This window comes from Gopherus flavomarginatus, chromosome 7, assembly GCF_025201925.1.
Source record: "Gopherus flavomarginatus isolate rGopFla2 chromosome 7, rGopFla2.mat.asm, whole genome shotgun sequence".
Classification (NCBI taxonomy): domain Eukaryota; kingdom Metazoa; phylum Chordata; order Testudines; family Testudinidae; genus Gopherus; species Gopherus flavomarginatus.
Genome location: NC_066623.1, coordinates 1,357,671 through 1,382,106, shown reverse-complemented (window position 1 = coordinate 1,382,106; position 24,436 = coordinate 1,357,671). Strand labels below are relative to the sequence as shown.

The window sequence follows — 24,436 nt, the reverse complement described above, 5'->3', positions numbered from 1 at the left end:
TGGTAGTGCCAGTGGGTGGCTGCCCAGCCCAGGCCGCGGGCGCCGGAGAAGTGACTCATGGCCCCGGCAGCTCACGCAACATTTTTTTTTCAGTAGCCGTTAAGTGCGGCCTGGGGGGTCACGCCAGGTTCAGTGGGCGCTGCGCTGGGCTTAGTGCTGACGAATTAGCCAGGGTGGGGCTGGTGGAGCTGAGTGACCCCCCCCACACCGGCTAGGGCAGCAGGTTGGGTGGGATTGGCACTGGCAGAGACTCTTGGGGCAGGGCAGATGGCTTTCCACGTGAGGGGCTGGTGGAGAGGCTGGCCCCAGGGAGCGAATGTAATGAATGCAAATCAGCAGGCGGTTAGGGAAACCAGACCCTGCCAAACTCCCTTCCTGTGTTTTCTCAGGCAATTACAGGGGTGGATGCTGGGGGGAGTCGTGTTGACATCACAGACTTGGTGCCACATGACGTCCTGATTGGAAAACGATGATAGAAAATGAACGTGGCCCATGTTATGTGGCTTAAAACCTGGCTGAGGGTTGGGTCTCCGAATGTAACAGTACAGGGGATTGTCACAACGCTGGTGCGTGCTAGTGGGGTCCTGCGGGATCGGGTCTTGGCCCTGCCCATTGGACGTCTTCATCAGTGACCTGGGAGAAAACATAAAACCACCCCTAAAAGAGCTGGCAGTTGGCATCAGACCTGGGCATGGGAAGTAGTGAAGAGCCTAGGTCAGTGATAGAGCCCTGGATCACTGGTGACCAGGGTGCAGGCAAACCCTGCACGTCAGACAGCAGAACGTAGCTGCACCAGGGGTCAGGCATGGCGGCCATACGTGCGAGGGGCCATGGTGGAGAATCACCTGAACGTGAGCGCCCAGAGCCACGCTGGGGACGGGCTTGCGAGTGGCACAGAGAGGTGATTTTCCCTCTGTATTCAGCACTGGTGCGACCGCGGCTGGAATCCGGTGCCCAGTTCTGGTGCCCACAGTTCAAGAAGGACATTGGTAAAGTGGGGAGGGGTCAGAGATGAGCCTCGGGAATGATGAAAGGATTAGAAACCTGCCTTGTAGTGACAGACTCCAGGGGCTCCCTTGGTCGAGTTGACCAAAGAGAGAGTTACGGGGTTAGTTGGTCCCAGTCTGTCCGTACCTACATGGGAAACAAACACTCGCTAACAGGCCCTTGCATCCCACGAGGAAAGATCTGAGCCCACCCAGGGGCTGGAAGCTGAAGGCAGATGAATTCAGACTGGCAGTAGAGGCCCCTTTTTAACAGGGGATTTACCGAGGGTCCTGGTGGATTCCCTGTTACGGGCCTTTTGAGGAGGTTTTCTACGGGTGATTGTGGGCTTTCCCTGGAGTTAGACAGGGTGAGCCCAGGGTCCCTACTGGCTCTGGACTTGGTGACTCCAAAGGCTGGAGCTGGCTGGGCACTCCCCAGGCTGCTCTCCTCGGGGCTACCCCAGGGCACAGCCTGGCTCACTGCCCCACCTCCATGGCCCTGGGGGCTCTGAGCCTCTCTCCTTTCCTGACAGGTGCCCAGCAGAGCGCCACAGTGGCCAACCCCATGCCAGGGGCCTCTTCGGACCTGCTGCCCCACTTCCTGCTGGAGCCCCAAAATGTCTACATCGTCAAGAACAAGCCTGTGAGCCTGGCCTGCAGGGCGATGCCCGCCACCCAGATCTACTTCAAGTGCAACGGGGAGTGGGTGCACCAGGGCGAGCACGTCACGCAGCGCAGCACGGACCAGGGCACAGGTAAGGGCAGCGCTGGCCGGGCTGGGGCCTGGGCATCGGGGCAGGGGCAGCGGTGCCCATGGCCGGAAGCAAGGAGAGCTGGTGCCCTGCACACCTTGTGCCCAACCGGGGACCCCACGAGCCGGCCAGGCCTGGGCTGCTCTGACACTGGCTCCAGGCGCCCCCAGGCCTGGGGTGAATCTGGACACCGGTGAGGCGAGTTTGCTGGTCCCTGCGGGACGTGTGCCCCCAGCACAGGGTGGCCAGGCTGCAACATGGGGACCTGCCTCGGGTCATGCGGGAGGGGCAGTGGGGGGCGGGTGAGAGAGATTGGGGGTGACTGAGCTGGTGTTGGAAGGAGGAGCCTGGGGGAGAGGCCTGCTCCCTACCTACCCACCCATCCCCGCTCCTGGCAACCCCGTGGCCAGCTCCTGCTGTCCCAGTGTTACGATGCACAGATGGTGCCCACTCGTGGGTCCTTGGGGGGTGCCCCTTCCAGTGCAACAGCCCTTCTCGGGGATCCACTCTCTCTCAGGGTCAGGCCCCTCCACCTCCAGGAGCCGCACCTCTCTGAGTCTTAACACATTCGTCTGTGCCATGGGCCCTCTCAGGGAGTCCCCTCGCTCTGGACCCCCCGGGCCTCCACCCCCCGAAGGGGTTGATGCCCCCTGTTCTCTAGCCCGCAGCGACTCTCAGCCAGCATGACACAGGAGGGTTTATTGAGAGTTGAACCCAGCACAGGAAACTCTCAGGGCCTCAGGCCTGACCTCCCTCAGCACAGCACATCCCAGTCCCCCTGCATCCCCAGTGGGCCCTGCCTGCTCCCCCTCTCCAGCCCAGAGCCCCTCTGCTTCCCAGCTGGGCCTCCGATATCCCCGGCCCCAAGCCCCCTCTGTCCATTGTCTTCTCTCCAGGTAAACAGGGTTGTAAAACAGGAAAGCCTGGGTCCAGGGGAGGCTCTAGGTATTTTGCCACCCCAAGTATGGCAGGCAGGCTGCCTTTGGCAGCTTGCCTGTGGGAGGTCCCCGGTCCCGCGGATTCGGCTGCAGCTTGCAGGAGGTCCACCGACAGCGCGGGACCAGCAGACCCTCCACAGGCATGCTGCCGAAGGCAACCTGCCTGCTGCCCTCACGGTGGTGGCAGAGCGCCCCCCGTGGCTTGCTGCCCCAAGCACGCGCTTAGCGTGCTGGTGCCTGGAGCCGCCCCTGCCTGGATCTCCTCTCCTCTCCTCCTTCCTCTGGCCCCTCTGGCTGGAACCGGCTGGTCAGGTCACTGGGGTCCTCTCCCTGCAGCCCATTGTCCCCCACTGGCCAGAATCGGCTGCAACTCCTGAGCTGAGTCCTCAGGTTACCAGGTCACCAGTTGCTGGGGTCTCCATCCTCCAGGCCATCATCTGGGCTCCCGAGTTCCCTCTCCGGTCCTGTGTCCCGACAAACTCCCTCTCCTCTCCCCTCGTTAAACCAGTAGCACCCGGGGACACTGAGTCCCACCCCCTCTGCATGCAACCCACTGGAAAACACAGAAAAAATGAGAAACCCCCCACTTTGTCACACCCAGGAGTTGCTGTCCCAGAGCCGTGGAGGGGCCCAGGGCTGCACAGCCGGGGCGTGTGCCCACCATGTCGTGAGGGGGCTGGGCTGGGAGCACAGCATGCGTGGGTGTCTGGGCCCATCCCAGGCCATGGCTACATGGGGAAGGCAGCAGGTCGAGCCCATGCTCCCGCTCTGGGCCTGACACGGCTGGACCCCGCATTCGCTGGCTGAGCCCTGGCTGGAGACGAGGTCTGTCCCATGGCACAGACTCTGCAGCCAGGCCATGTGCCAGCTCCTCAGAGCACTGGGAGGCATCACACCCTGGCTCAGAGCCTGCCGTCGGCTCATTGGCCTGACGCTGCCCGGGCCTGGAGGCTGGCACAGATGGGAGGGCTTGCTCCCCCCACTCCCATCACTGCACTGCCAGGGCAGCAGGGAGCCCTGGGGGGCGCCGTGTCCCGGCATGCAGGGCTGGGCTGGGGATGGGGGCGGTTGGAGCTGGCGAGTGCCCAGGAGTGGGGCAGCCCCACGGGACAGCGAGTCAAAGGGTCTCCTTGAATTGTAGCTCCCGTGCTTCCCTCCGCTGCACCGGGCCATGCCAGCCTAGCTGGTCCCACTCAGACCTGCCTTGGGGAAAAGGCCCCGCCCCAGCCACGGCATCTCTCAGTGCCCACGATCCCCTGCACAACGGGCTGGGCCTGGGAACCAGGAAATCAGCCTTTCTGCCCCACAGGGCCGCGCTGCCCCCTGCTGGCGCCGGCCTGCCTGGGGAGCACGGGGGTCCCTGGAGTGGAAGGGCTGCTTGTCACGGAGTGTGGGGGAGACCAGGCCCTGCACCCCCGGCTTCCTGCGACTCACCGGGACTCCCAGCCAGCCAGTAACACAGAAGGTTTATTTAGACGACAGGAACACAGTCCAGGACAGGACTTGCCGGTACAGACAACAGGACCCTCAGTCAGGTTCATCTTGGGGGGCCAGGGGAGGCCCCTCCATTTCTCCAGCCAGCCCATAGAGAAACTCTCCAGCCCCTCCCCCTCTTGTCCCTTTCGGGGGCCAGGAGGTCACCTGATCCCTTTGTCCTCCAACACCTTCAGCTGGCACCTTTGCAGAGGAGGGGCCCAGGCCATCAGCTGCCAGGAGACAGAGTGTCAGACATTCTCTGTCCAGACAGCATCACACTGGCCCCCTACGGGTCTGCAACAGTCACACCCCCTAGACACTCGAGAAAGGCAGAGGGGAAACTGAGGCACCCACACAGCACTCAGGAAAAACATTAAGAACATTCCCACTTGGTCACGTCTGTGTGCAGAGCTGTGCCATGCACGGTCCCTCGCATGCAAATCATTGGGCTCCCATCTGCCCCCCTCCCGCTCCCTCTTCCAGGTCTGTGGGGGTGACCAGACTCTGCCCACTCCAGGGGGTGGATGGCTTGTTCTGGAGCCCCCTGCTCAGGGGTGTCCTTGTGCCGCCCTCCTGCACAGGCTCCTGGGGGGCCGTGCCCAGTCCAGGCTGTGCAAGGCAGCTGGGGGAGCACCCTGCCCCACGTGTCCCTGTACGGACCTCCAGTGCTCGTCCCTCCTCCCTGCTGGAGGCTCCTTCTGCTCCTGCAGCTGCTGGCTCTCCCGGGGCAGAGGGCAGGTGTCTCCGCAGCCTGGCGGGGACAGCAGCTGTCAGCGAGGCCGTGTGTGATGGGAGGGGTCCCGGGGCGGGGCTGCAGCCCCAGCCAGCCTGTGTCAGAGGGAGCCGGGGAGTGGGCTATGGGTGCAGAGCTCTGCAAGGGGGGAGCAGTCTGAGCACCGCTCTGTCACGATACAGCAGCACCGCTGGCCAGCTGTGCCCAGGGCTGGGGTAGCAGGGGCTGCAAGCCGAGCCTGAGGGGCACTGAGAGAGCTGGGGTGTGTGTGTCAGGGCTGCACAGGCTGGGTGCTACGCCCGAGCTTTGGAACAGCCTCTGGAGGACCCCTCCAGTGGGTCAGACCCCCGAGGGGGCCCCGCAGCCTCACCGCCCCCTCGGACTGAACCTCTGGGCTCCAGCCCCACATCCCCCTGTGAGCTCTGCCAGCGAGTCCAGCTGAGCCAGACACCGCTGTGCCCCCTCCCCAGGGGGCAATGCCCCTCGCCCAGCGTTCGCAGCAACACTCCCCCAGCACTGGGGCTGGGCAGGCAGCGGGCACAGCACAGGGAGTCCTTCGGGGAGCCCAGAGAGAGGCAGCCCAGCCCCCAGGGAACCCCAGTGTCAGGGGCTGTGTCTCTCCGTGAGAGCCCCGGCTCCTCCCAGCAGCCAGCTCTTATCCCCCCTGCTCCGGTCTTTGCTCCCCAGCTGGGGTCTGTGCCCAGCTTCCCTGCTGGGGGGGCCCATCTCTGGGCCGCAGGGCGGGAGGGGTCAGTGTCCTGGCGATTGGATCTGCCATTGTCGTCTCAGATTCTCCAATAAGATGGAGTCAGACTCAGCCATGTTTTTTTCAGTGCCCCACCCTGGCTCAGACCGCGAGCGACATGTCCGCCTCTGTCTCTTAGCCTCCCTGAGAGCAAACTGTCCTTTCCACCCCACCCCCGGAGCCATGCACAATATAGGGGAAACTGAGGCACACACAGGACTCATAAAACATTACAGACAACTCTCCTTGGTCTTGGCGGCCCAGCTTGAAGATGGGATGGCAGCTCTTCACCCCCACCCCCCGCCATGAGCGCCACAGATCTAGGGGAGCCCCTGGGCCGAGCTGCCTTGAGACCCGAGGGGCCCATCTGGGCATGCGCTCTGCAATGGGCTGGCCCTTGCGAGGGCTGGGGGAAGGGGCAGTGCCACCCTAGCGTGTCACCCTCCTGCCCAGGTGCGGCGGATCCCTGACACACTGCTCTCTCCCAGGGCTGCCCCTCATGGACGTCCGGATCGATATCTTCCGGCAGCAGGTGGAGCGGATCTTTGGGCTGGAGGAGTACTGGTGCCAGTGCGTCGCCTGGAGCTCCTCAGGGACCACCAAGAGCCAGAAGGCCTATGTGCGCATTGCCTGTGAGTGCACCCGCCACCCCCTCCACTGGCACCACAGCTGCTGCCCCCTGGGCAAGGGGCATGGAGCTCCCTGGCTCAAGATCCAGAGGGCTGAGCCCTCCTGAGTCACAGCTGGGCCGCCCTCATGCAGCCCCGTGGGAGCCAGGCCAGCGTCTGCCTGGCATCCCCTAGCCCAGGCAGGTGTCCCAGCTGTGCAGGGTTATTGAGGCCTGTGCCAGCCTTGGGGTTCCAGGCCGGGGGTTCCATGCCAGGGGTCAGAGCCACCTGGCCTGGAGGCGCTTCTCTTTTCAGCCAGCTCTGCTCTCTCGCCCTGTTCTCCAGACCTGAGGAAGAACTTTGAGGAGGAGCCGATGGGCAGGGAGGTCTCCATTGAGCAGGAGATCGTGCTGGCGTGCCGCCCCCCGGAGGGGATCCCGCCGGCCGAGGTGAGTCCAGGGACCACGCCTCCCGTGGCTGGCAAGGGCCAGGCCTCGCTCTGTAACTCAGCGGGAATGAGCCGCGGTCGGGGGCCCCCAGTGGGGTCCGTAACAGCGTCACTGATCACCTGCAAGGACATTGAATCCCCCCAGATCCAGGTGGCACAAAGGTGGTGGAAGTGGGGAGCGGTGGGGACCAGGTCCTGACCTGGGGCGACCTGGGTCACTGGGTAAGCCGGACGCAAGCAGGCGTTGTAACCTGCATGTATGGAGCACGCTAGCCTGGGCCCAGGGAGTGCAGGGCAGGCGGACAGGGCGGGGACTGGCCTGGGAAGTCCCTCTCCTGCAGCACCCCATGTCCTCCCCTCCCCTACCTGCCCCAGTGCCCCTGTGTCCTCCCATCCTTCACCTGCCCCAGCGCCCCATGTCCTCCCCTCCCCTGACTGCCCCAGACCCCCGTGTCCTGCCCTCCCCTGTCCAAGGCCGCCCGGGGCGGGGGAAGTGGGACAATTTGCCCCAGGCCCCGGTCTCTGCAGGGGCCCCCCACAAGAATGGCTGAGGCTCCCTCTCCACCTCCAGCTTGACCTGACCCCGCCTCCACCCCTCACCCGGAGCCTCAGCGCATCCAGGAGCATCCCTGGACAGCTGCAGCGTGGCTCCGGCGGGACAGGGAACAGAGAGGGGGCGTTGAATCGTGGGCGTTCTGGGGGTCTGTCAGGACTCAGCGGGGCAGTCAAGGGACAGGGAGCAGGGGTGGGGTCCCAGGTGGTGGTTGGGGGGGGTCTCAGGGGGACGGTGAGGGGACAAGGAGCAGGATGAGTTGGGGATTCTGAGGGGGGCGGGCAGTCGGGGGCAGGAAGTGGGTGGGGGTTGGATAGAGGGCAGGGCCAGGCTGTTTGGGAGGCACAGCCTTCCGTGCCCTAAAGCTCATTCAGCAGTTTGAGGCTTGCAGAAGCGCCAAGCTGTTAGCTTTTCCATTAGGGCTACCATCCCTGTCACTTCTCAAATGCCAAATTATAGTCTGTATTTAATTTCAGTGCCATAGGGAGATTCACGTCAGGGGAGGGTAGCTGCATTTAAAATTAGCCACTGGGGGAGGGATCACTTGAGAAGAGCAATATCCTACACCACCTACCTCCTTCCAGACCCTACCAAGGGAGACTCCCCACCCCAGCATTCCCTGAGGCTTCAGAGGGGTTAATTCAGTGGTTCTCAAACTTTGACACTGCTGACCCCTTTCACATAGCAAACTCTGAGTGCGACCCCCCCTTATAAATTAAAAACACATTTTTATATATTTAACACTATATTATAAATGCTGGAGGCAAAGCGGGGTTTAAGGTGGAGGCTGACAGCTTGCGACCCCCAGTAATAACCTTGTGACCCCCTGAGGGGTCCCGACCCCCAGTTTGAGAACCCCGGGTTAATTTAATTTCAGCATCCTGTGTCCATTCACATGCATGTGCTATTTTGAGCATTTCAGTTTTCACAACATAGGCTCATCCCAGATTCTGGAACACGCTCAAATGCTCAGTTCATGGAGTATGTACATAGTCTATACTAAAGACAAACCCACAGTAACTGTCTCCAGTTTGTGAGGGACCCCATGGAGCCAGTCTCTAGGAAACGGATACGTTCATGGAGGTTAAGTCCATTAGGGCTGTTAGCCAGGATGGGTAAGGAATGGTGTCCCTAGCCTCTGTTTGTCAGAGGGTGGAGATGGATGGCAGGGGAGAGATCACTTGATCATTACCTGTTAGGTTCACTCCCTCTGGGGCACCTGGCATTGGCCCAGGGGCGGCTCTAGGTTTTTTGCTGCCCCAAGCACGGCAGTCAGGCTGCCTTCGGCGGCGCGCCTGCGGGAGCTCCGCCAGTCCCACAGCTTCAGTGTACCCACCGCCAAATTGCCACTGAATCTGCAGGACCGGCAGACCTCCTGCAGGCACGCCGCCAAAGGCAGGCTGACTGCCGTTCTCGCAGGGACCGGCAGGCTGCCCTCTGCGGCTTGCTGCCCCAGGCATGCGCTGGTGCCTGGAGCCGCCACTGCATCGGTTATTGTCAGTAGACAGGATACTGGGCTGGATGGACCTTTGGTCTGACCCAGTCTAGCTGTTCTTATGTTCTAACCTAAATGAACCCAAAGTTATGGAGACGGATATGAGTCAAGGAAGCCAGCAGAGTGTCAGAAACCTGGGAAAATCTCTGACTGGCTGGGCTCAGGCGTTTGGTCACAAGCTGAGGTGGTTCAAAAGTTTTGGATTTTTTTTAAGCAGAATTTTGTATTGTTTCTTTAAACAAACACAGCAAGCAGCAAATATTTGGCCACACACTTCTGAAACCCTAAACCGTATTCAGGTTTTGGTAGACTAATTTCAGCTTTTCAGTTAAAAAAAACCACAACAAATGTTGAAGGAAAGCAGACATTGTCTGTGATTTTGTTCTGCTTTTTAAAAACTCCTGGTTTTCGATCTAGAAAAAGTTTTGACAGAAAATATTTGTCCAACCCTTTTAATGAGCTTTAGTACCTTTTAGCACCAGCTGATGCTGAGAATCAGTGACACCTTGTAAAGAAGTTTTCTCAAAACTGGGTTTGTGCCGAGATGCAGAAGGTTTATTTTTTCCAGGGCCACCCGTGAAGGGGAGGAAGTGGAGGAGTTTGTGCTGGGCCCCAGAGGGGCCCCCATGAGAATATAGTATTGTATAGTATTGCAATATTTTTATGGAAGGGGCCCCCAAAATAGCTTTGCCCCAGGCCCCCCGAATCCTCTGGGAGGCCCTGCCCCTGTCTGCTGCTGCACCCCGTGTCCTCCCCTCCCTTTCCTGCCCCAGCGCCCCCATTTCCTCCCCTCCCCTGCCTGCGCCAGCACCCCGTGTCCTCTCCTGCCCCAGCGCCCCGTGTCCGCCCCTGCCTGATGCCCGTTGCCCGCAGGTGGAGTGGCTGCGTAATGAGGAACTGGTGGACCCGGCGCTGGATGCTAGTGTGTACGTGACGCCGGAGCACAGCCTGGTGGTGCCGCGGGCGCGCCTGGCCGACACGGCCAACTACACCTGTGTGGCCAAGAACATGGTGGCCCGTCGCCGCAGCTCCTCCGCCGCTGTCACCGTGTATGGTAAGGAGCTGGGGAGGGGGGGCGAGCAGGGGCTGCAACCAGCTGTGACGCAGGGAAACCCCAGCAAAGCAGGACTCCCCAGCTGTGTCCCCTCTCCCCGTGTCTCCCTGTCTATCTCCCTGCAGCCCAGAAGCTTTCCCTGGAGCCAGCGAATCCCCCAGGAGCAGGGTGCCCCTGGGCAGCGCCTTCCCCAGCGTGGGCAGCCCCCCTGCCAGGTGCCCAGCCTGCCATTGCAGGGAGCCCAGCTGGGAGTCTCCCAGTGCTGCCCTGCCCAGCGCCAGGGGCTTGCGCTGACTCTGTCCCTTTCCCACCCCAGTGAACGGCGGCTGGTCGACTTGGACAGACTGGTCGGCCTGCAGCACCAGCTGTGGACAGGGCTGGCAGAAGCGGAGCCGGAGCTGCACCAACCCAGCACCCCTCAATGGGGGAACGTTCTGTGAGGGCCAGAATGTGCAGAAAAACGCCTGCACCACCCTGTGCCCAGGTACCCGCTCGGCCACGTCATGCCCCCGCGCCCATCGCTCTGCCAGCCCCAGGCACCTGTACACGGCACCAGGGGACAGCCGTGCTCAGAAGTGCACGGGGGGTGGGGCAACCTCCTGCCCCAGCTCTGCCGGTGCCCCTCAATCCTGACGTGCAGCCCCCACTCGACCAGCCCAGTGCCCCCCCACCAGCTCTGCCGGTGCCCCTCAATCGCAACCCGCAGCCCCTGCCAGCCCAGCCCTGCACCCTCTCGGCTCAGCTCTGCCAGTGCCCCTCACTCCCAGCTCGCAGCCCCCACTGTCCCAGCCCTGCACTGCTCCGCTCAATCCCAACCCACAGCCTCTGCTATCCCAGCCCTGTGCCCCCCCCCCCAGCTCTGCCGGTGCCAGTCAATCCTCACCCGCAGCCCCCACTGTCCCGGACTTGTGCCCCCTCCCCCCAGCTCTGCCAGTGCCCCTCAATCGCGACCTGCAGCCTCTGCTATCCCAGCCCTGTGCCCCCCCCCAGCTCTGCTGGTGCCCCTCAATCCTGACCCGCAGCCCCACTGTCTCAGCTCTGTGCCCTCTCCCCACAGCTCTGCTCGTGTCCCTCAATCCTGACCCGCAGCCCCCTGCCAGCCCAGCCCTGTGCCCCCTCTCCCCAGCTCTGCCGGTGCCCCTCAGTCCCAACCCGCAGCCTCCACTGTCCCAGGCCTGGGCCGTCCCGGAGCGGTGCCGGACAAGCTGCTGCATGCTGTGACTGGAGGGAGGTCACCCGCTCCCTGAGCCGGGGTTGCAGGCTGAGCAGCAGGTTCCTTTCTTTTGTGAGTCCTCCCACCCTGTGCCCAGCCCCTCTTCTCCCAGCTGTCATCTCCACCCCCCCGTGTCCGTGTTGTTCCGTCCCATGTCTGTGGTCCCGACCCCGTTAGAAAGTCGGGCAAGGAGCCAAAGGCAATGGGGCACAATAGGGAGGGGGCAGTGGGACACAGTGGGGGGGTTGCAGTGACATGCAGTGAGGCCAGGCAGTGGGGTGTGGGGAGGTGCATTGGGGAGGGTTCAGTGAAGTGCAGTGGGGAGGGTGCAGTGTCATGCAGTGGGTGAGGTGCAGTGACATGCAGTGGGGAGGTGCAGTGAGGTGGAGGGGCAGGGGGCAGTGGGGCAGAGGTCTGGCCGAGGTTCCTGTGTGCTCACTGGCTGCTGTGTGCAGTGGACGGCGGCTGGTCAGGTTGGAGCCGGTGGTCGCTGTGCGCTCTGGACTGCACACACTGGCGGAGCCGCGAGTGTTCGGAGCCGGCGCCTCGCAACGGGGGCCAGGACTGCCAAGGAGCCGAGCTGGAGACCCGCAACTGCACCACCGAGCTCTGCAGCCACGGTGAGTATCTCCTCCCTGGGGTCCTGCCCGTCCCCAGCGCTGCCCTGCCAGCCACAGAGCCCCAGGGGCTGGACTCCCCTGACCCCCTCAGCCACAAAGCCCCTGTGGCACAGACAGGTTATTAGTCGCCTGGAGCGCAGCATAGGACAGACCATGTGAGCGCAGGAAGATTCAGCAAAGTCCAACACACACATGCGTCCCACCCAGGAGACTGAGCAGCCTCCAGCAGCCCAGCCGCAGTCACGCCCACTCCCCCTCCTCTGTCTGCTGGCCTGCAGCTCCTCTGGCTGGCTCCGTGCAGAGGCTGGGCCAGGATACAGAGTGTCAGCCATTGTCTGGGCCCAGGCGGCCCATCGGCATGACACCTGCCCTCTGGGGTCTCTGCAACGATCACACACCCTTGTCCCACACCGAGATACTTGTGTGACACCGAGGGGAAACTGAGGCACGCACTGTGTTCATACAAAACCTTCAGAAAACTTCCCCCTTATTCACAGCTTCTGGTGCCATGGCGCTGGGGGGTGGCACATGCCAGCTGCCAGGCCGGCAAGTGGGGCTGGGCCCGTCAGTCCTGGCTCATCAGTTAGCAGGACTGGCAGCATCTGCGCCCCGTAAGACCCCCTGGCTGACCTCTTGGCCACCCCACACCATTCCCTGCAGCCTCTGCACCCCCAGCCCATGTCTGACAGAGGGGACCCCACCCACCAGGTGTATCTGATCCTGGCCCTCTGAGAGCCCAGCCCGGGGGCTCAGGTGGGTCCAGGGCTGTGCTGTGGGGTCTGGTGCCCATGTGCTTGCGGCGGGTGGGGGACACTACCCGAGGCTCTGCAGAGGGAGCTCCAAGGCAGCCTCCGGGGTCTGAGCAGAAGGGCCCATCAGTGCGCAGCTCGTTAGCTTTGCCAGGCCCTCGCTTTGCCATTTACATAAAATCACAAGTTCTCACAGCGCCGACCCATCCCCTGCAGCCAGCTGGTGGGTGGGTGGGTGGGCAGGTGACGGGAGAGCCAGGAGGTGCCCTGCAAATGCGTGCACACACACGCATGCACACACATGTGTGCACACACATGTGCACCCGCACACACACATGTACACTCACCCACACACATGCACTGGCAGCCTGGCGTGCAATCTCCAGGCCCGTTGGCACGCACACTGCACTCTCAGGGGCACACTCCCATGGGAAGCAAGTCTCAGGGGAAAAGCAATTGAAGACAGGTGGCAGTTTTTCAAAGACATTAGTAAAGGCACAAGAGCAAACTACCCCCTGCGTAGGAAAGATGAGAAGTCTGGCAGGAGACCAGCCTGGCTTAACCAGATGTTCAGTGACCTGAAACTCAAAAAGAGTCCTACAGAAAGTGGAAACTTGGTCAAATGACGAAGGATGAATATAAACAAATAACAGAAGTATGTAGGGCCATATTAGAAAGGCCAAGGCACAAAACAAGATCAAACTAGCTGGAGACATTAAGGGTAATGAGAAAACATTCTACAGATACATTAGAAGCAAGAGGAAGACCCAGGACAGAGTAGGCCCCTTACTCAATGAGGGGGAAAGAGTAACAGAAAATGTGGAAATGGCAGAGGTGCTTAATGATGTCTTTGTTTTGGTTTTCACCAAGAAGGTTGGTGGCAATTGGACGTCTAACATAGTGAATGCCAGTGAACATGAGGTAGGACCAGAGGCTAAAATAAGGAAAGAACATGGTAAAGATTACTTAAACAAGTTAGATGTCTTCCAGTCCCCAGGGCCTGATGAAATACATCCTAGAATACTCAAGGAGCTGACTGAGGAGATATCTGAGCCATTAGCAGTTATCTTCGCAAAGTCATGGAAGACAGGAGAGATTTCAGAGGACTGGAAAAGGGCAAATATAGTGTCAATCTATAAAAAGGGAAATAAGGACAAGCTGGGGAATTACAGACCGGTCAGCTTAACTTCATTACCTGGAAAGATAATGGAACAAATAATGAAGCAACCAATTTGCAAAAACCTAGAAGATGATAAGTAACAGTCAGCCGTGTCAAACCAACCTGATCGCTTTCTGTGACAGGGGAACAAGCCTTGCAGATGGGGGGAAGTGGTAGATGTGGTACATCTTGACTTAGTAAGGCTTTTGATACTGTCTCGCATGACCTCCTCATAAACAAACTAGGGAAATACAACCTATGGAGCTACTATAAGCAGGGGCGGCTCTAGGTATTTTGCCACCCCGAGCGCGGCAGGCAGGCTGCCTTCGGCGGCTTGCCTGCGGCAGGTCCCCGGTCCTGTGGATTCGGCAGCATGCCTGCAGGAGGTCCACCGAAGCCGTGGGACCAGCAGACCTTCCGCAGGCATGCTGCCGAAGGCGACCTGCCTGCCGCCCTCACAGCGACAGGCAGAGTGCCCTCCCGTGGCTTGCCGCCCCAGGCACGCACTTGGCGTGCTGGTGCCTGGAGCCACCCCTGACTATAAGGTGGGTGCAAAACTGATTGGAAAACTTCCCAGAGAGTAGTTATCAGTGGCCCACAGTCATGCTGGAAGGACATAACGCGTGGGGTCCCACAGGGATCAGTTCTGGGTCCAGTTCTGTTCAATATCTTCATCAGTGAGTTAGGTAATGGCACAGAGATTACACTGATCAAATTTGCGGACGATACCAAGCTGGGAGAGATTGCAGGTGGTTTGGAGGACAGGATGAAAATACAAAATGATCTGGACAAACTGGACAAATGGTCTGAAGTAAATAGGATGAAATTCAATAAGGACAAATGCAAAGTGCTCCATTTAGGAAGGAACAATCAGTTGCACACATACAAAATGGACAATGACTGCCTAGGAAGGAGAACGGCAGAAAGGAATCGGGGGGTCATAGTGGACCACAAGCTAAATATGAGTCAGCAGTGTAAGGCTGTTGCAAAAAAAGTGAACGTCATTCTGGGCTGTATTAGCAGGAGTATTGTAAGCAAGACACGAGAACGTAAGAACAGCCCTACTGGGTCAGACCAAAGGTCCATCTAGTCCAGTCTCCTGTCTTCTGACAGTGGCCCATGCCAGGTGCCCCAGAGGGAATGAACAGAGCAGGGAATCATCAAGTGATCCATCTGCTGTCGCCCATACCCAGCTTCTGGCAAACGGAGGCTCGGGACACCATCCCTGCCCATCCTGGCTAATAGCCATTGATGGACCGATTCTCCAGGAATTTATCTAGTTCTTTTTTGAACCCTGTTATAATCTTGGCTGTCACAACAACATCTGGGAAGGCGTTCCACAGGTTGACTGTGTGTTGTGGGAATAAATGCTTCATTTGGTTTGTTTTAAACCTGCTGCCTATTAATTTCATTTGGTGGCCCCTAGTTCTTGTGTTATGAGAAGGAGTAAATAACACTTCCTTATTTACTTTCTCCACCCCAGTCATGATTTTAGAGACCTCTATCATATCCCCCCTTAGTCGTCTCTTTTCCAAGCTGAAAAGTCCCAGTTTTATTAATCTCTCCTCATACGGCAGCCGTTCCATCCCCCTCATCATTTTTGTTGCCCTTTCCTGAACCTTTTCCAGTTCCAATATCTTTTTGGAGGTGGGGCAACCACACCTGCCCGCAGTATTCAAGGGGTGGGCCTACCATGGATTTAGATAGAGGCAATCTGATATTTTCTGTTTTACCATCTATGCCTTTCCTAATGACTCCCAACATTCTGCTCACTTTTTTGACTGCCGCTGAACAGTGACGGATGTTTTCAGGGAACTGTCCACGATGATTCCCAGATCTCTTGCTTGAGTGGTAACAGCTAATTTAGACCCCAGCATTGTATATGTACAGTTGGGATGATGTTTTCCAATGTGCATTACTTTGCGTTTATCAACACTGAATTTCATCTGCCAATTTGTTTCCCAGTTTTGTGAGATACTTTTGTAGCTCTTCGCAGTCTTCCTGGAACTTACCTGTCCACTACATGCATCTGACGAAGTGGGTATTCACCCACGAAAGCTCATGCTCCAAAATGTCTGTTAGTCTATAAGGTGCCGCAGGACTCTTTGCTGCTTGAGTAGTTTTGGATCATCTGCAAATTTTGCCACCTCACTGTTTACTCCTTTCTCCAGATCATTTATGAATGTGTTGAATAGGACTGGGCCCAGAACAGAGCCCTTGGGAAAACCACCACAGTAACTCCTCGCTTAATGTTGTAGTTCTGTTCCTGAAAAATGCAACTTTAAGCGAAACGATGTTAAGCAAATCCAATTTCCTCATAAGAATTAATGTAAATGAGGGGGTTAGGTTCCAGGGAAATTTTTTTCACCAGACAAAAAACTATATATTATATAGATGTACACAGAGTAATTGTTTTAAACAAACAATGTATTACTGTTCACAGCTATAACGACTGTGAAGCTTGGTTGAGGTGGTGAAGTTAGAGGGTGGAAGAGGGAGGGATGTTTCCCAGGGAATGCCTTGCTGCTAAATGATGACCTAGCACTGGCTGAGCCCTCAAGGGTTAACACACTGTTACTGTAGCCTCTCACACAAGGCAGCAGGAACACGAGGGAGGGGAGACAGCATGGCAGACAGAGACTGACGCACACCAGAGATGCACACTGCCCCTTTAAGGAAGCTGACCCACTCTTCAGCGCATTGTCTTTTGAAGTGGATCAGGATGTTGAGACAGCAGCTGCTGCCCCAACCTCTCTCTGTCTCTCTCCATCCGTGTCCCCTCCCTGCTCTATATGGAGAAAGGGTAAGTGGGGTGCAGGAGCAGGGGGGAGGGGGACACCCTGACATTAGCCCCTCCTCCCCCCCTGCACAGCAAGCAGGAGGCTTGGGGAACAGCTCCAAGGCAGAGGGCAGGAGCAGCACACAGCAGTGGGGGAAGGGACAGCTGAACTGCCTTGATAGCCTGCTGGGCGGCTGCTGCACAGGGAACTTAAGGGAGCGGGGAGCTGATGGGGGCTGCTGGTCCACCCTGGTTCCAAGCCCCCACCAGCTAGCTGCAATGGGCTGCTCTTAAAATTAAGATAAATAAAATTAGTGGAGCTATACCTAGCTCCCCTAACTGGCAGGGACTCCAAAGGGTTATTGAGTCCAGACCCCTGCCTTCACTAGCAGGACCAAGTACTGGTTTTTGCCTCAGATCCCTAAGTGGCCCCCTCAAGGGCTGAACTCACAACCCTGGATTTAGTAGGCTAGTGCTCAAACCGCTGAGCTATCCCTCCTTTCCTGCAAGCAGTAGACAAAGCAGGAGGCTGCCAAACGACATTAGAAGGGAGCATTACACAACTTTAAACGAGCATATTCCCTAATTGATCAGCAATGTAACAACAAAATGACGTTAACTGAGACGACTTTAAGTGAGGAGTTACTGTATTTACCTCACTCCATTCTGAAAACTGACCATTTATACCTCCTCTTTGTTTCCTCTCTTTTAACCAGTTACTGAACCATGAGAGCACCTCCCCTTATCCTGTGGCAGCTCACTTTGCTTAAGAGCCTTTGGTGAGAGACCTTGTCAAAGGCTTTCTGAAAATCTAAGTACACTATATCCACTGGATCCCCCTTGTCCACATGCTTGTTGACCCCCTCAGAGAATCCTAGTAGATTGGTGAGGCGTGATTTCCCTTTACAAACACCATGTTGACTCTTCCCCAACACAATAAGTTTATCTACATGCCTGACAATGTTCATCTGTGTGTCTGACAATTCTGTTCTTTACTATAGTTTCAACCAGTTCGCCAATACTGAAGTCAGGCTTATCGGCCTGTAATTGCCGGAATCACCTCTCAAGCCCTTTTAAAAAAGTGGTGTCACATTAGCTATCCTCCAGTCATTTGGTACAGAAGCTGATTTAAATGATAGGTTACAGACTACAGTTAGTAGTCCTGCAATTTCACATCTGAGTTTGAGAAGTAATTCTTCCGCTCTACTCCGCGGTGATTAGGCCTCCACTGAAGTGTTGTGTCCAGTTCTGAGTGCCACATTTCAGGAAGGATGTGGACAAATTGGAGAAAGTCCAGAGAAGAGCAACAAAAATGATGAAAGGTCTAGAAAACGCCCTATGAGGGAAGATTGAAAAAACTGGGTTTGTTAAGTCTGGAGAAGAGAAGACTGAGAGGGGATGTGGTAACAGTTTTCAAGTACATAAAAGGTTGTTACAAGAAGGAGGGAGAAAAATTGTTCTTCTTAACCTCTGAGGGCAGGACAAGAAGCAATAGGCTTAAATTGTAGCAAGGGAGGTTTGGGCTGGACATTAGGAAAAACTTCCTAACTGTCAGGGTGGTTAAACACTGGAATAAATTGCCTAGGGAGGTTGTGGAATCTCCGTCAATGGGGATTTTTAAGAGCAGGTTAGACAAACATCTGTCAGGGGTGGTCTAGATAATACACCTCTACCCCAATATAACGCCACCCGATATAACACGAATTCGGACATAACGCGGTAAAGCAGTGCTCCGGGGAGGGGGGAGGGCTGCGCACTCCGGTGGATCAAAGCAAGTTCAGTATAACACGATTTCACCTATAACGTGGTAAGACTTTTTGGCGCCCGAGGACAGCGTTATATAGGGGTGTATAGAGGTGTACTTAGCCCTGCCAGGAGGGCAGGGGACTGGACTAGATGACCTTTCGAGGTCCCTGTCAGGCCACAGGTACTCACATGCCCTCAGCTGCGTTTCCCGTGGGGACAGGTGCCAGGAGTGGGACCCAGTGGGGAGCCTGGCCCTGGCACAAGCCCCACAGAAGGCCTCAGCCCCGATCTGGCACATGTCCAAGGATAAACCCTCGTGCTGAGCCCCAGGCTCCCTGGGTGCCTGCCCATTCCGCCTGGCTCAGCGCGGTTCTCCCCCCAGCCGCCTCTGGCCCCGAAGACGTGGCACTGTACGTGGGGCTCATGGCCGTGGCCATCTGCCTGGTGCTGCTGCTGCTCGTGGTGGTCCTGGTGTGCTGTCGCAAGAAGGGGGGCCTGGACCCCGACGTGGCCGACTCGTCCATCCTCACTGCCGGCTTCCAGCCCGTCAGCAGCAAGCCAGCCAAGGCAGGTGCGTGCGGCATGGGGATGCGGGCAGCACTGGGCGGGGTGCAGCTCCATGGGCTTGGGCAGCGTGGTCCTGGAGTGCTCGTCCCTGCCAGCCTGCTGGCACAGAGCCGGGCTCACGCCCCAGGACCCTTCCCTTCAGCCTGGGCAAGGGGTGGGACCGTGGGGGACAGCACTGACTGGCTCACCCTCTGCCCGCTCACAGGGACGTCCCACCTGCTCACCATCCAGCCCGACCTCAGCACCACCACCATGACCTACCAGGGCTCCCTGTGCTCACGCCAGGATGGGCACAGCAAGTTCCAGCTCAGCAACGGGCACCTGCTGAGCCCCCTGGGCGCTGGGCGCCACACCCTGCACCACAGCTCGCCCGCCGCTGAGGGCCTGGATTTTGTGTCACGCTTCGCCGCCCAGAGCTGCTTCCGCTCCCTGCCCCGGGGCGCTGCCAGCATGGCCTGTGGCACCTTCAATTTCCTGGGGGGGCGGCTCCTGATCCCCAACACAGGTACGGCTGGCGCGGGGGTGGGGTGGCACCCTGGGGCCCCGGCCTGCGAGCCAGCGTGAGAATCCATCCCCCTGCCCACCGGGCAGTGGGTGCTGTGGGAGTCTGGGCTTGCCATGCTGGGCCTGCACTCCAGCATGGGCTGGCACATTCCAGGGGGGCACGGGCAGGGCTGGAGCCAGAAAGGCCGGTGGGCCCCGTGGGCGGTGCTGGGATCAGGGCAGCCCCTGCTGACCTGCGCCATCTGCCCTACTGCAGGGATCAGCCTGCTCATCCCGCCCGACGCCATCCCGCGGGGGAAGATCTACGAGGTCTACCTGACGCTGCACAAGCAGGAGGACGTGAGGTAGGTGCTGGGCCTGCAGCCCTGCCAGCCCCTGGGCCACCAGCATGGAGCCCTGCAGCTGTGCCAGCTCTGTGCCCTGGCAGTGCCCCGTCTCACCCCTCTCATCCTCTCTCCTCTCCCTGTGGAGGTTGCCCCTCACCGGCTGCCAGACCCTGCTGAGCCCCATCGTCAGCTGCGGGCCGCCGGGGGTGCTGCTCACGCGTCCCGCCATCCTGGCCCTGGGGCACAGTGTGGAGGCCAACGCCGCCGACTGGAGCATCCGCCTGAAGAAGCAGTCGTGTGAGGGCAGTTGGGAGGTGAGTGCCTGGGCCAAGGGCCCATAATGGGGGCTGATATTGGGAGTGCCAAGGGGACCCCAAAGGTACTCACAGGGGGTGCACTTCCCCTCCCCCGACATGGCCTGGGAAAGAAAACAGCTAGGCCTGGGGTCCCCGCTTGGAGCCCCCCCAGAGCAGGGGCAGGTCCCCACTCAGAGCCCCCCAGGGCAGGGGGAGGGTGAGGGTCCCCATTCGGAGCCCCCCAGGGCAGGGGACGGGTCCCTGCTCCAAGCACCCCAGGGCAGGGGCAGGTTCCCGCTCAGAGCCCTCCAGGGCAGGGGCAGGGGCAGGTTCCCGCTCAGAGCCCCCCAGGGCAGGGGCAGAGGCAAGTCCCTGCTCAGAGACCTCAGCACAGGGGCAGGGGCAGGAGCAGGGGCAGGTCCCCTCTTGGAGCTCTGCATGGCAGGGGAAAGGGCCCCACTTGGAACCCCCCAGGCAGGGGCAGGTCCCCACTCGGAGCCCCCCAGGGCAGGGGTAGAGGCAGGTCCCCGCTCAGAGACCCCAGCGCAGGGGCAGGGGCAGGTCCCCTCTTGGAGCCCCGCATGGCAGGAGCAGGGGGAGGGTCCCTGCTCGGAACCCCCCAGGGCAGGAGTAGGGGCAAGTCCCCGCTTGGAGCCCCCCAGGCGGGGGCAGAGGCAGGTCCCTGCTTGGAGCCCCCCAGGGCAGAGCAGGGGCAGGTGCCCCTCTGAGCCCGCAGGTGTGGGCAGGGGCAGGTCCCTGCTTGGAGCCCCCCAGGGCAGGGATAGGGGGCAGGGGCAGGGGCAGGTTCCCGCTCGGAGCCCCCCAGGGCAGGGGCAGGGGGTGGGTCACCACTTGGAGCCTCCCAGGGCAGGGGCAGGGGCAGGGGCAGGTTCTCGCTCGGAGCCCCCCAGCGCAGGGGTAGGTCCCCGCTTGGAGCCCCCAAGGCGGGGGCAGGGGCAGGGTTCCCGCTTGGACCCCCCAGAGCAGAGGCAGGTCCCCACTCGGAGCCCCCCAGGGCAGAGGCAGGTCCCCACTCGGAGCCCGCAGGCGGGGTCAGGGGCAGGTCCCCGCTCGGAGCCCCCCAGCTCAGGGGCAGGTCCCCGCTTGGAGCCCCCCAGGCGAGGGCAGGGGCAAGTCCTTGCTCAGAGACCCCCAGGTGAGGTCCCGGCGCAGGGCAGGGGCAGGTCCCCGCTCGGAGCCCCCCAGGCAGGGCCAGGTGGGGTCCCGGTGCAGGGCAGGGGCAGGTCCCCGCTCGGAGCCCCCCAGGCAGGGCCAGGTGGGGTCCCCGTGCAGGGCAGGGGCAGGTCCCCGCTCGGAGCCTCCCAGGCAGGGCCAGGTGGGGTCCCGGCGCAGGGCAGGGGCAGGTCCCCGCTCGGAGCCCCTCAGGCAGGGCCAGGTGGGGTCCCCGTGCAGGGCAGGGGCAGGTCCCCGCTCGGAGCCCCCCAGGCAGGGCCAGGTGGGGTCCCGGCGCAGGGCACCGGCTCGCATGGCAGGCAGGGCTGAGGGGGGCCGGGGAGCGCGTGCCCAGCTCTGGGGTCTCTGCTGCAGGACGTGCTGCAGGTCGGGGAGGAGGCGGCCTCGGGGCTCTATTACTGCCAGCTGGAGGCCCAGGCCGCCTACGTCTTCACGGAGCAGCTGGGGCGCTTCGCCCTGGTGGGGGAGTCGCTCAGCATGGCGGCCGCCAAGCGTCTCAAGATCCTGCTCTTCGCGCCGGCCTCTTGCAGCTCCCTGGAGTACAGCATCCGCGTGTACTGCCTCCGCGACACCCCGGACGTGCTTCAGGTACCGGCCCCCGCCCTCCCACGGCCTGCCCCACGGCCTGCCCCATGGCCTGACCCCAGCCCCACCCTGCCCCATGGCCTGCCCCCAACCTGCCCCACGGCCTGCCCCATGGCCTGCTCCCAACCTGCTCCACAACCTGCCCCATGGCCTGCCCCCAACCTGCTCCTCAGCCTGCCCCCCGCCCTGCCCCATGGCCTGATCCCAGCCCCTCTGCCCAGCCCTTACCCCAGTCCTGCCCCTCAGCCCTGCCCTGACCCACGGCCTGCCTCTTGGCCTGACCTCCACCCTGCCCCATGGCCTGACCGCAGCCCCGCCCTGACCCATGCCCTGCCTCCGAGGCCCTGACTCCCCTGTGCAAAGAGGCGCGATGCCCCCAGCCCAGTGGAGAGAGGCCTGGACCAAGGGCACTCTGTGCCAGACCTGGGGGGCACATGGAGAGCAGCAGGGAGCTCTGGCACTGGGGGGACTCCCAGCCACTCCAGCTCCAGCCTCTCCCAGCAGGGGGTGCTGTAGGGAGCAGGGTGGGAGTGCGGTCATGGGGGGAGCTCCCTGCTACTCCAGTCCTGGCAGGGTTCTGGCCCTTAGTCATGTTCCTAGCCCGCCAGCCAGTTCCTGTCCCATCTACATGAGAACAGCCAGCCTGGGTCAGCCCGATGGCCCGTCCAGCCCAGTGTCCCGTCTGCTGCCAGCGGCCAGTGCCAGGTGCCGCAGAGGGAGTGAACACAACAGGACGAGTGCGAGTGATCCATCCCCTGGCTTAGGCACACCTGGAGCTTGGGGTTGTGCCCCTGCCCATCCTGGCTAACAGCCATTGATGGACCTGTCCTCCATTAATTTATCTAGTTCTTTTTTTAACCCAGTTATTCTTCTGGCCTTCACAACATCCTCTGGCAAGGAGTTCCACAGGTTGACTGTGCGCTGTGTGAAGTACTTCCTTCTGTTTGCTTTAAACCTGCTGCCTAGTAATTCCTTGGGTGACCCCTGGTTCTTGCGTTATGGGAAGGGGTAACACGGGGGTAACACGGCCCTCGTCACTTCCTCCACACCAGGCACCATTTTATAGACCTCTATCATCATATCCCCCCTTAGTCGTCTCTTGTCCAAGCTGAACAGTCCCAGTCTTCTTAATCTCTCCTCATACGGCAGCCATTCCAACCCCCCATCATTTTTGGTGCCCTTCCCTGTACTTTTTCTAGTTCTAATGTATCTTTTTTGAGGTGGGGCTACCACATCTGCATGCGAGATTCAGGGTGTGGGGGTGCCAGGGATTTATACAGAGGCAACATGATATTTTCTGCCTTATTATCTATCCCATGGGTAGGCAACCTACGGCACGGGTACTGAAGGAGACACGCGAGCTGATTTTCAGTGGCACTCACACTTCCGGGAGCCTGGCCACTGGTCCAGGGGGGCCTCTGCATTTTAATTTAATTTTAAAGGAAGCTTCTTAAACATTTTATAACCGTATTTACTTTACATACAACAATAGTTTAGTTATATATTATAGACTTAGAGAGAGACCTTCTAAAAATGTTAAAATGTATGACTGGCACGAGAAACTTTAAATTAGAGTGAATAAATGAAGACCCGGCACAGCACTGCTGAAAGGTTGCCAACTCCTGCTCTATCCCTTTCTTAATAGTTCCTGACATTCTCTTGGCTGTTTTGACTGCCGCTGCACAGTGAGTGGATGTTTTCAGAGAACTGTCCACGATGACTCCAAGGTCTCTTTCTTGAGTGGTAACAGCTAATTTAGACCCCAGCATTGTGTATGTACAGTTGGAATTACGTTTTCCAATGTGCATTTCTTTGTATTTATCAACACTGAATTTTATCTGCCATTTTGTTGCCCAGTTACCCAGTTTTGTGAGATCCCTTTGTAGCTCTTCGCAGTCTGCCTGGTTTTGTATCATCTGCAACCTTTGCTACCTCACCGTTTACCCCCTTTGCCAGATCATTCATGAATCTGTTGAATAGAACTGGGCCCAGCACAGACCGCTGGGGGACATCACTATTTACCTCTGTCCACCGTGAAAGTTGACCATTTATTCCTCCCCTTTGTTTCCTATCTTTTAACCAGTTACTGATCATGAGAGGATCCTCCCTCTTATCCCAAGACTGCTCACTTTGCATAAGAGCCTTTGGTGAGGGACCTTGTGTGACGAACTGGGAATGTTCTTGATGCGGTCTTCGAATGCTGAGAGGGGATATTGGCCTGGGAAGGTTGCAGGGGAGTTGTGCCGGGACTGCTGGCATTGGGGAAGGGAGGATACCTGAGCACATAACATGAGAACCCAATGTGGCTCTGGCCTCCCTGGCCCCCCAGATGGACTTAACTGAGGGGGTCCTGTTGTCTGTACCTGTAAGGCCTGTCATGGACTGTGTTCCTGTCATCTAAATAAACCTGCTGCTTTACTGGCTGGCTGAGAGGCCTGGTGAATTGCAGGAAGCCGGGGGTGCAGGGCCTTGACTCACCCACACTCCATGACACCTTGTCACAGGCTTTCTGAAAGTCCAAGTTCACTGTATCTACTGGATCTCCCTTGCTGACTCCCCCAAGGAATTCTAGTAGATTGTTGAGGCGTGATTTCCCTTTACAAAAGCCCTGTTGACTCTTCCTCAACAAACTGTGTTCATCCGTGTGTCTGACAATTCTGTTCTTTACTATACTTTCAACCAGTTTGCCCGATTCTGAAGTCAGGCTTATTGGCCTGTAATTGCCGGGATCACCTCTCGACCTTTTTAAAGATTGGTGTCACATTAGCTCTTCTCTGGTACAGAGGCTGGGGGTGGGTTCCTGCTCAGAGCCCCCCAGGGAGGATGCAGGGATTTAAGCCATAGGTTACATGCCACAGTTAGTAATCCTGCAATTTCACATTTGAGTTCCTTCAGAGCTCTTGGTGATAC

The 24,436-nt window shown here is 59.1% G+C and overlaps 1 protein-coding gene across 2 annotated transcripts in view; it reads left to right on the top strand.

Moving 5' to 3' along the window:
* Positions 1–1,519: 1,519 nt before the first annotated feature.
* Positions 1,520–24,436, top strand: part of UNC5A (unc-5 netrin receptor A) — a 35,878-nt gene continuing 12,961 nt past the window's right edge. Inside the window, exons 1-11 of one of the 2 annotated variants that reach the window (XM_050961764.1) lie at positions 1,520–1,741; positions 6,119–6,262; positions 6,584–6,687; positions 9,608–9,788; positions 10,105–10,272; positions 11,457–11,621; positions 18,437–18,625; positions 18,827–19,126; positions 19,382–19,469; positions 19,597–19,765; positions 21,296–21,529. In XM_050961764.1, the coding sequence (XP_050817721.1) occupies positions 1,552–1,741; positions 6,119–6,262; positions 6,584–6,687; positions 9,608–9,788; positions 10,105–10,272; positions 11,457–11,621; positions 18,437–18,625; positions 18,827–19,126; positions 19,382–19,469; positions 19,597–19,765; positions 21,296–21,529 (1,932 nt within the window). In that variant the 5' untranslated portion in view covers positions 1,520–1,551. The remainder of the gene's footprint in view (positions 1,742–6,118; positions 6,263–6,583; positions 6,688–9,607; positions 9,789–10,104; positions 10,273–11,456; positions 11,622–18,436; positions 18,626–18,826; positions 19,127–19,381; positions 19,470–19,596; positions 19,766–21,295; positions 21,530–24,436) is intronic. The other variant, XM_050961765.1, reaches the window with a different exon arrangement.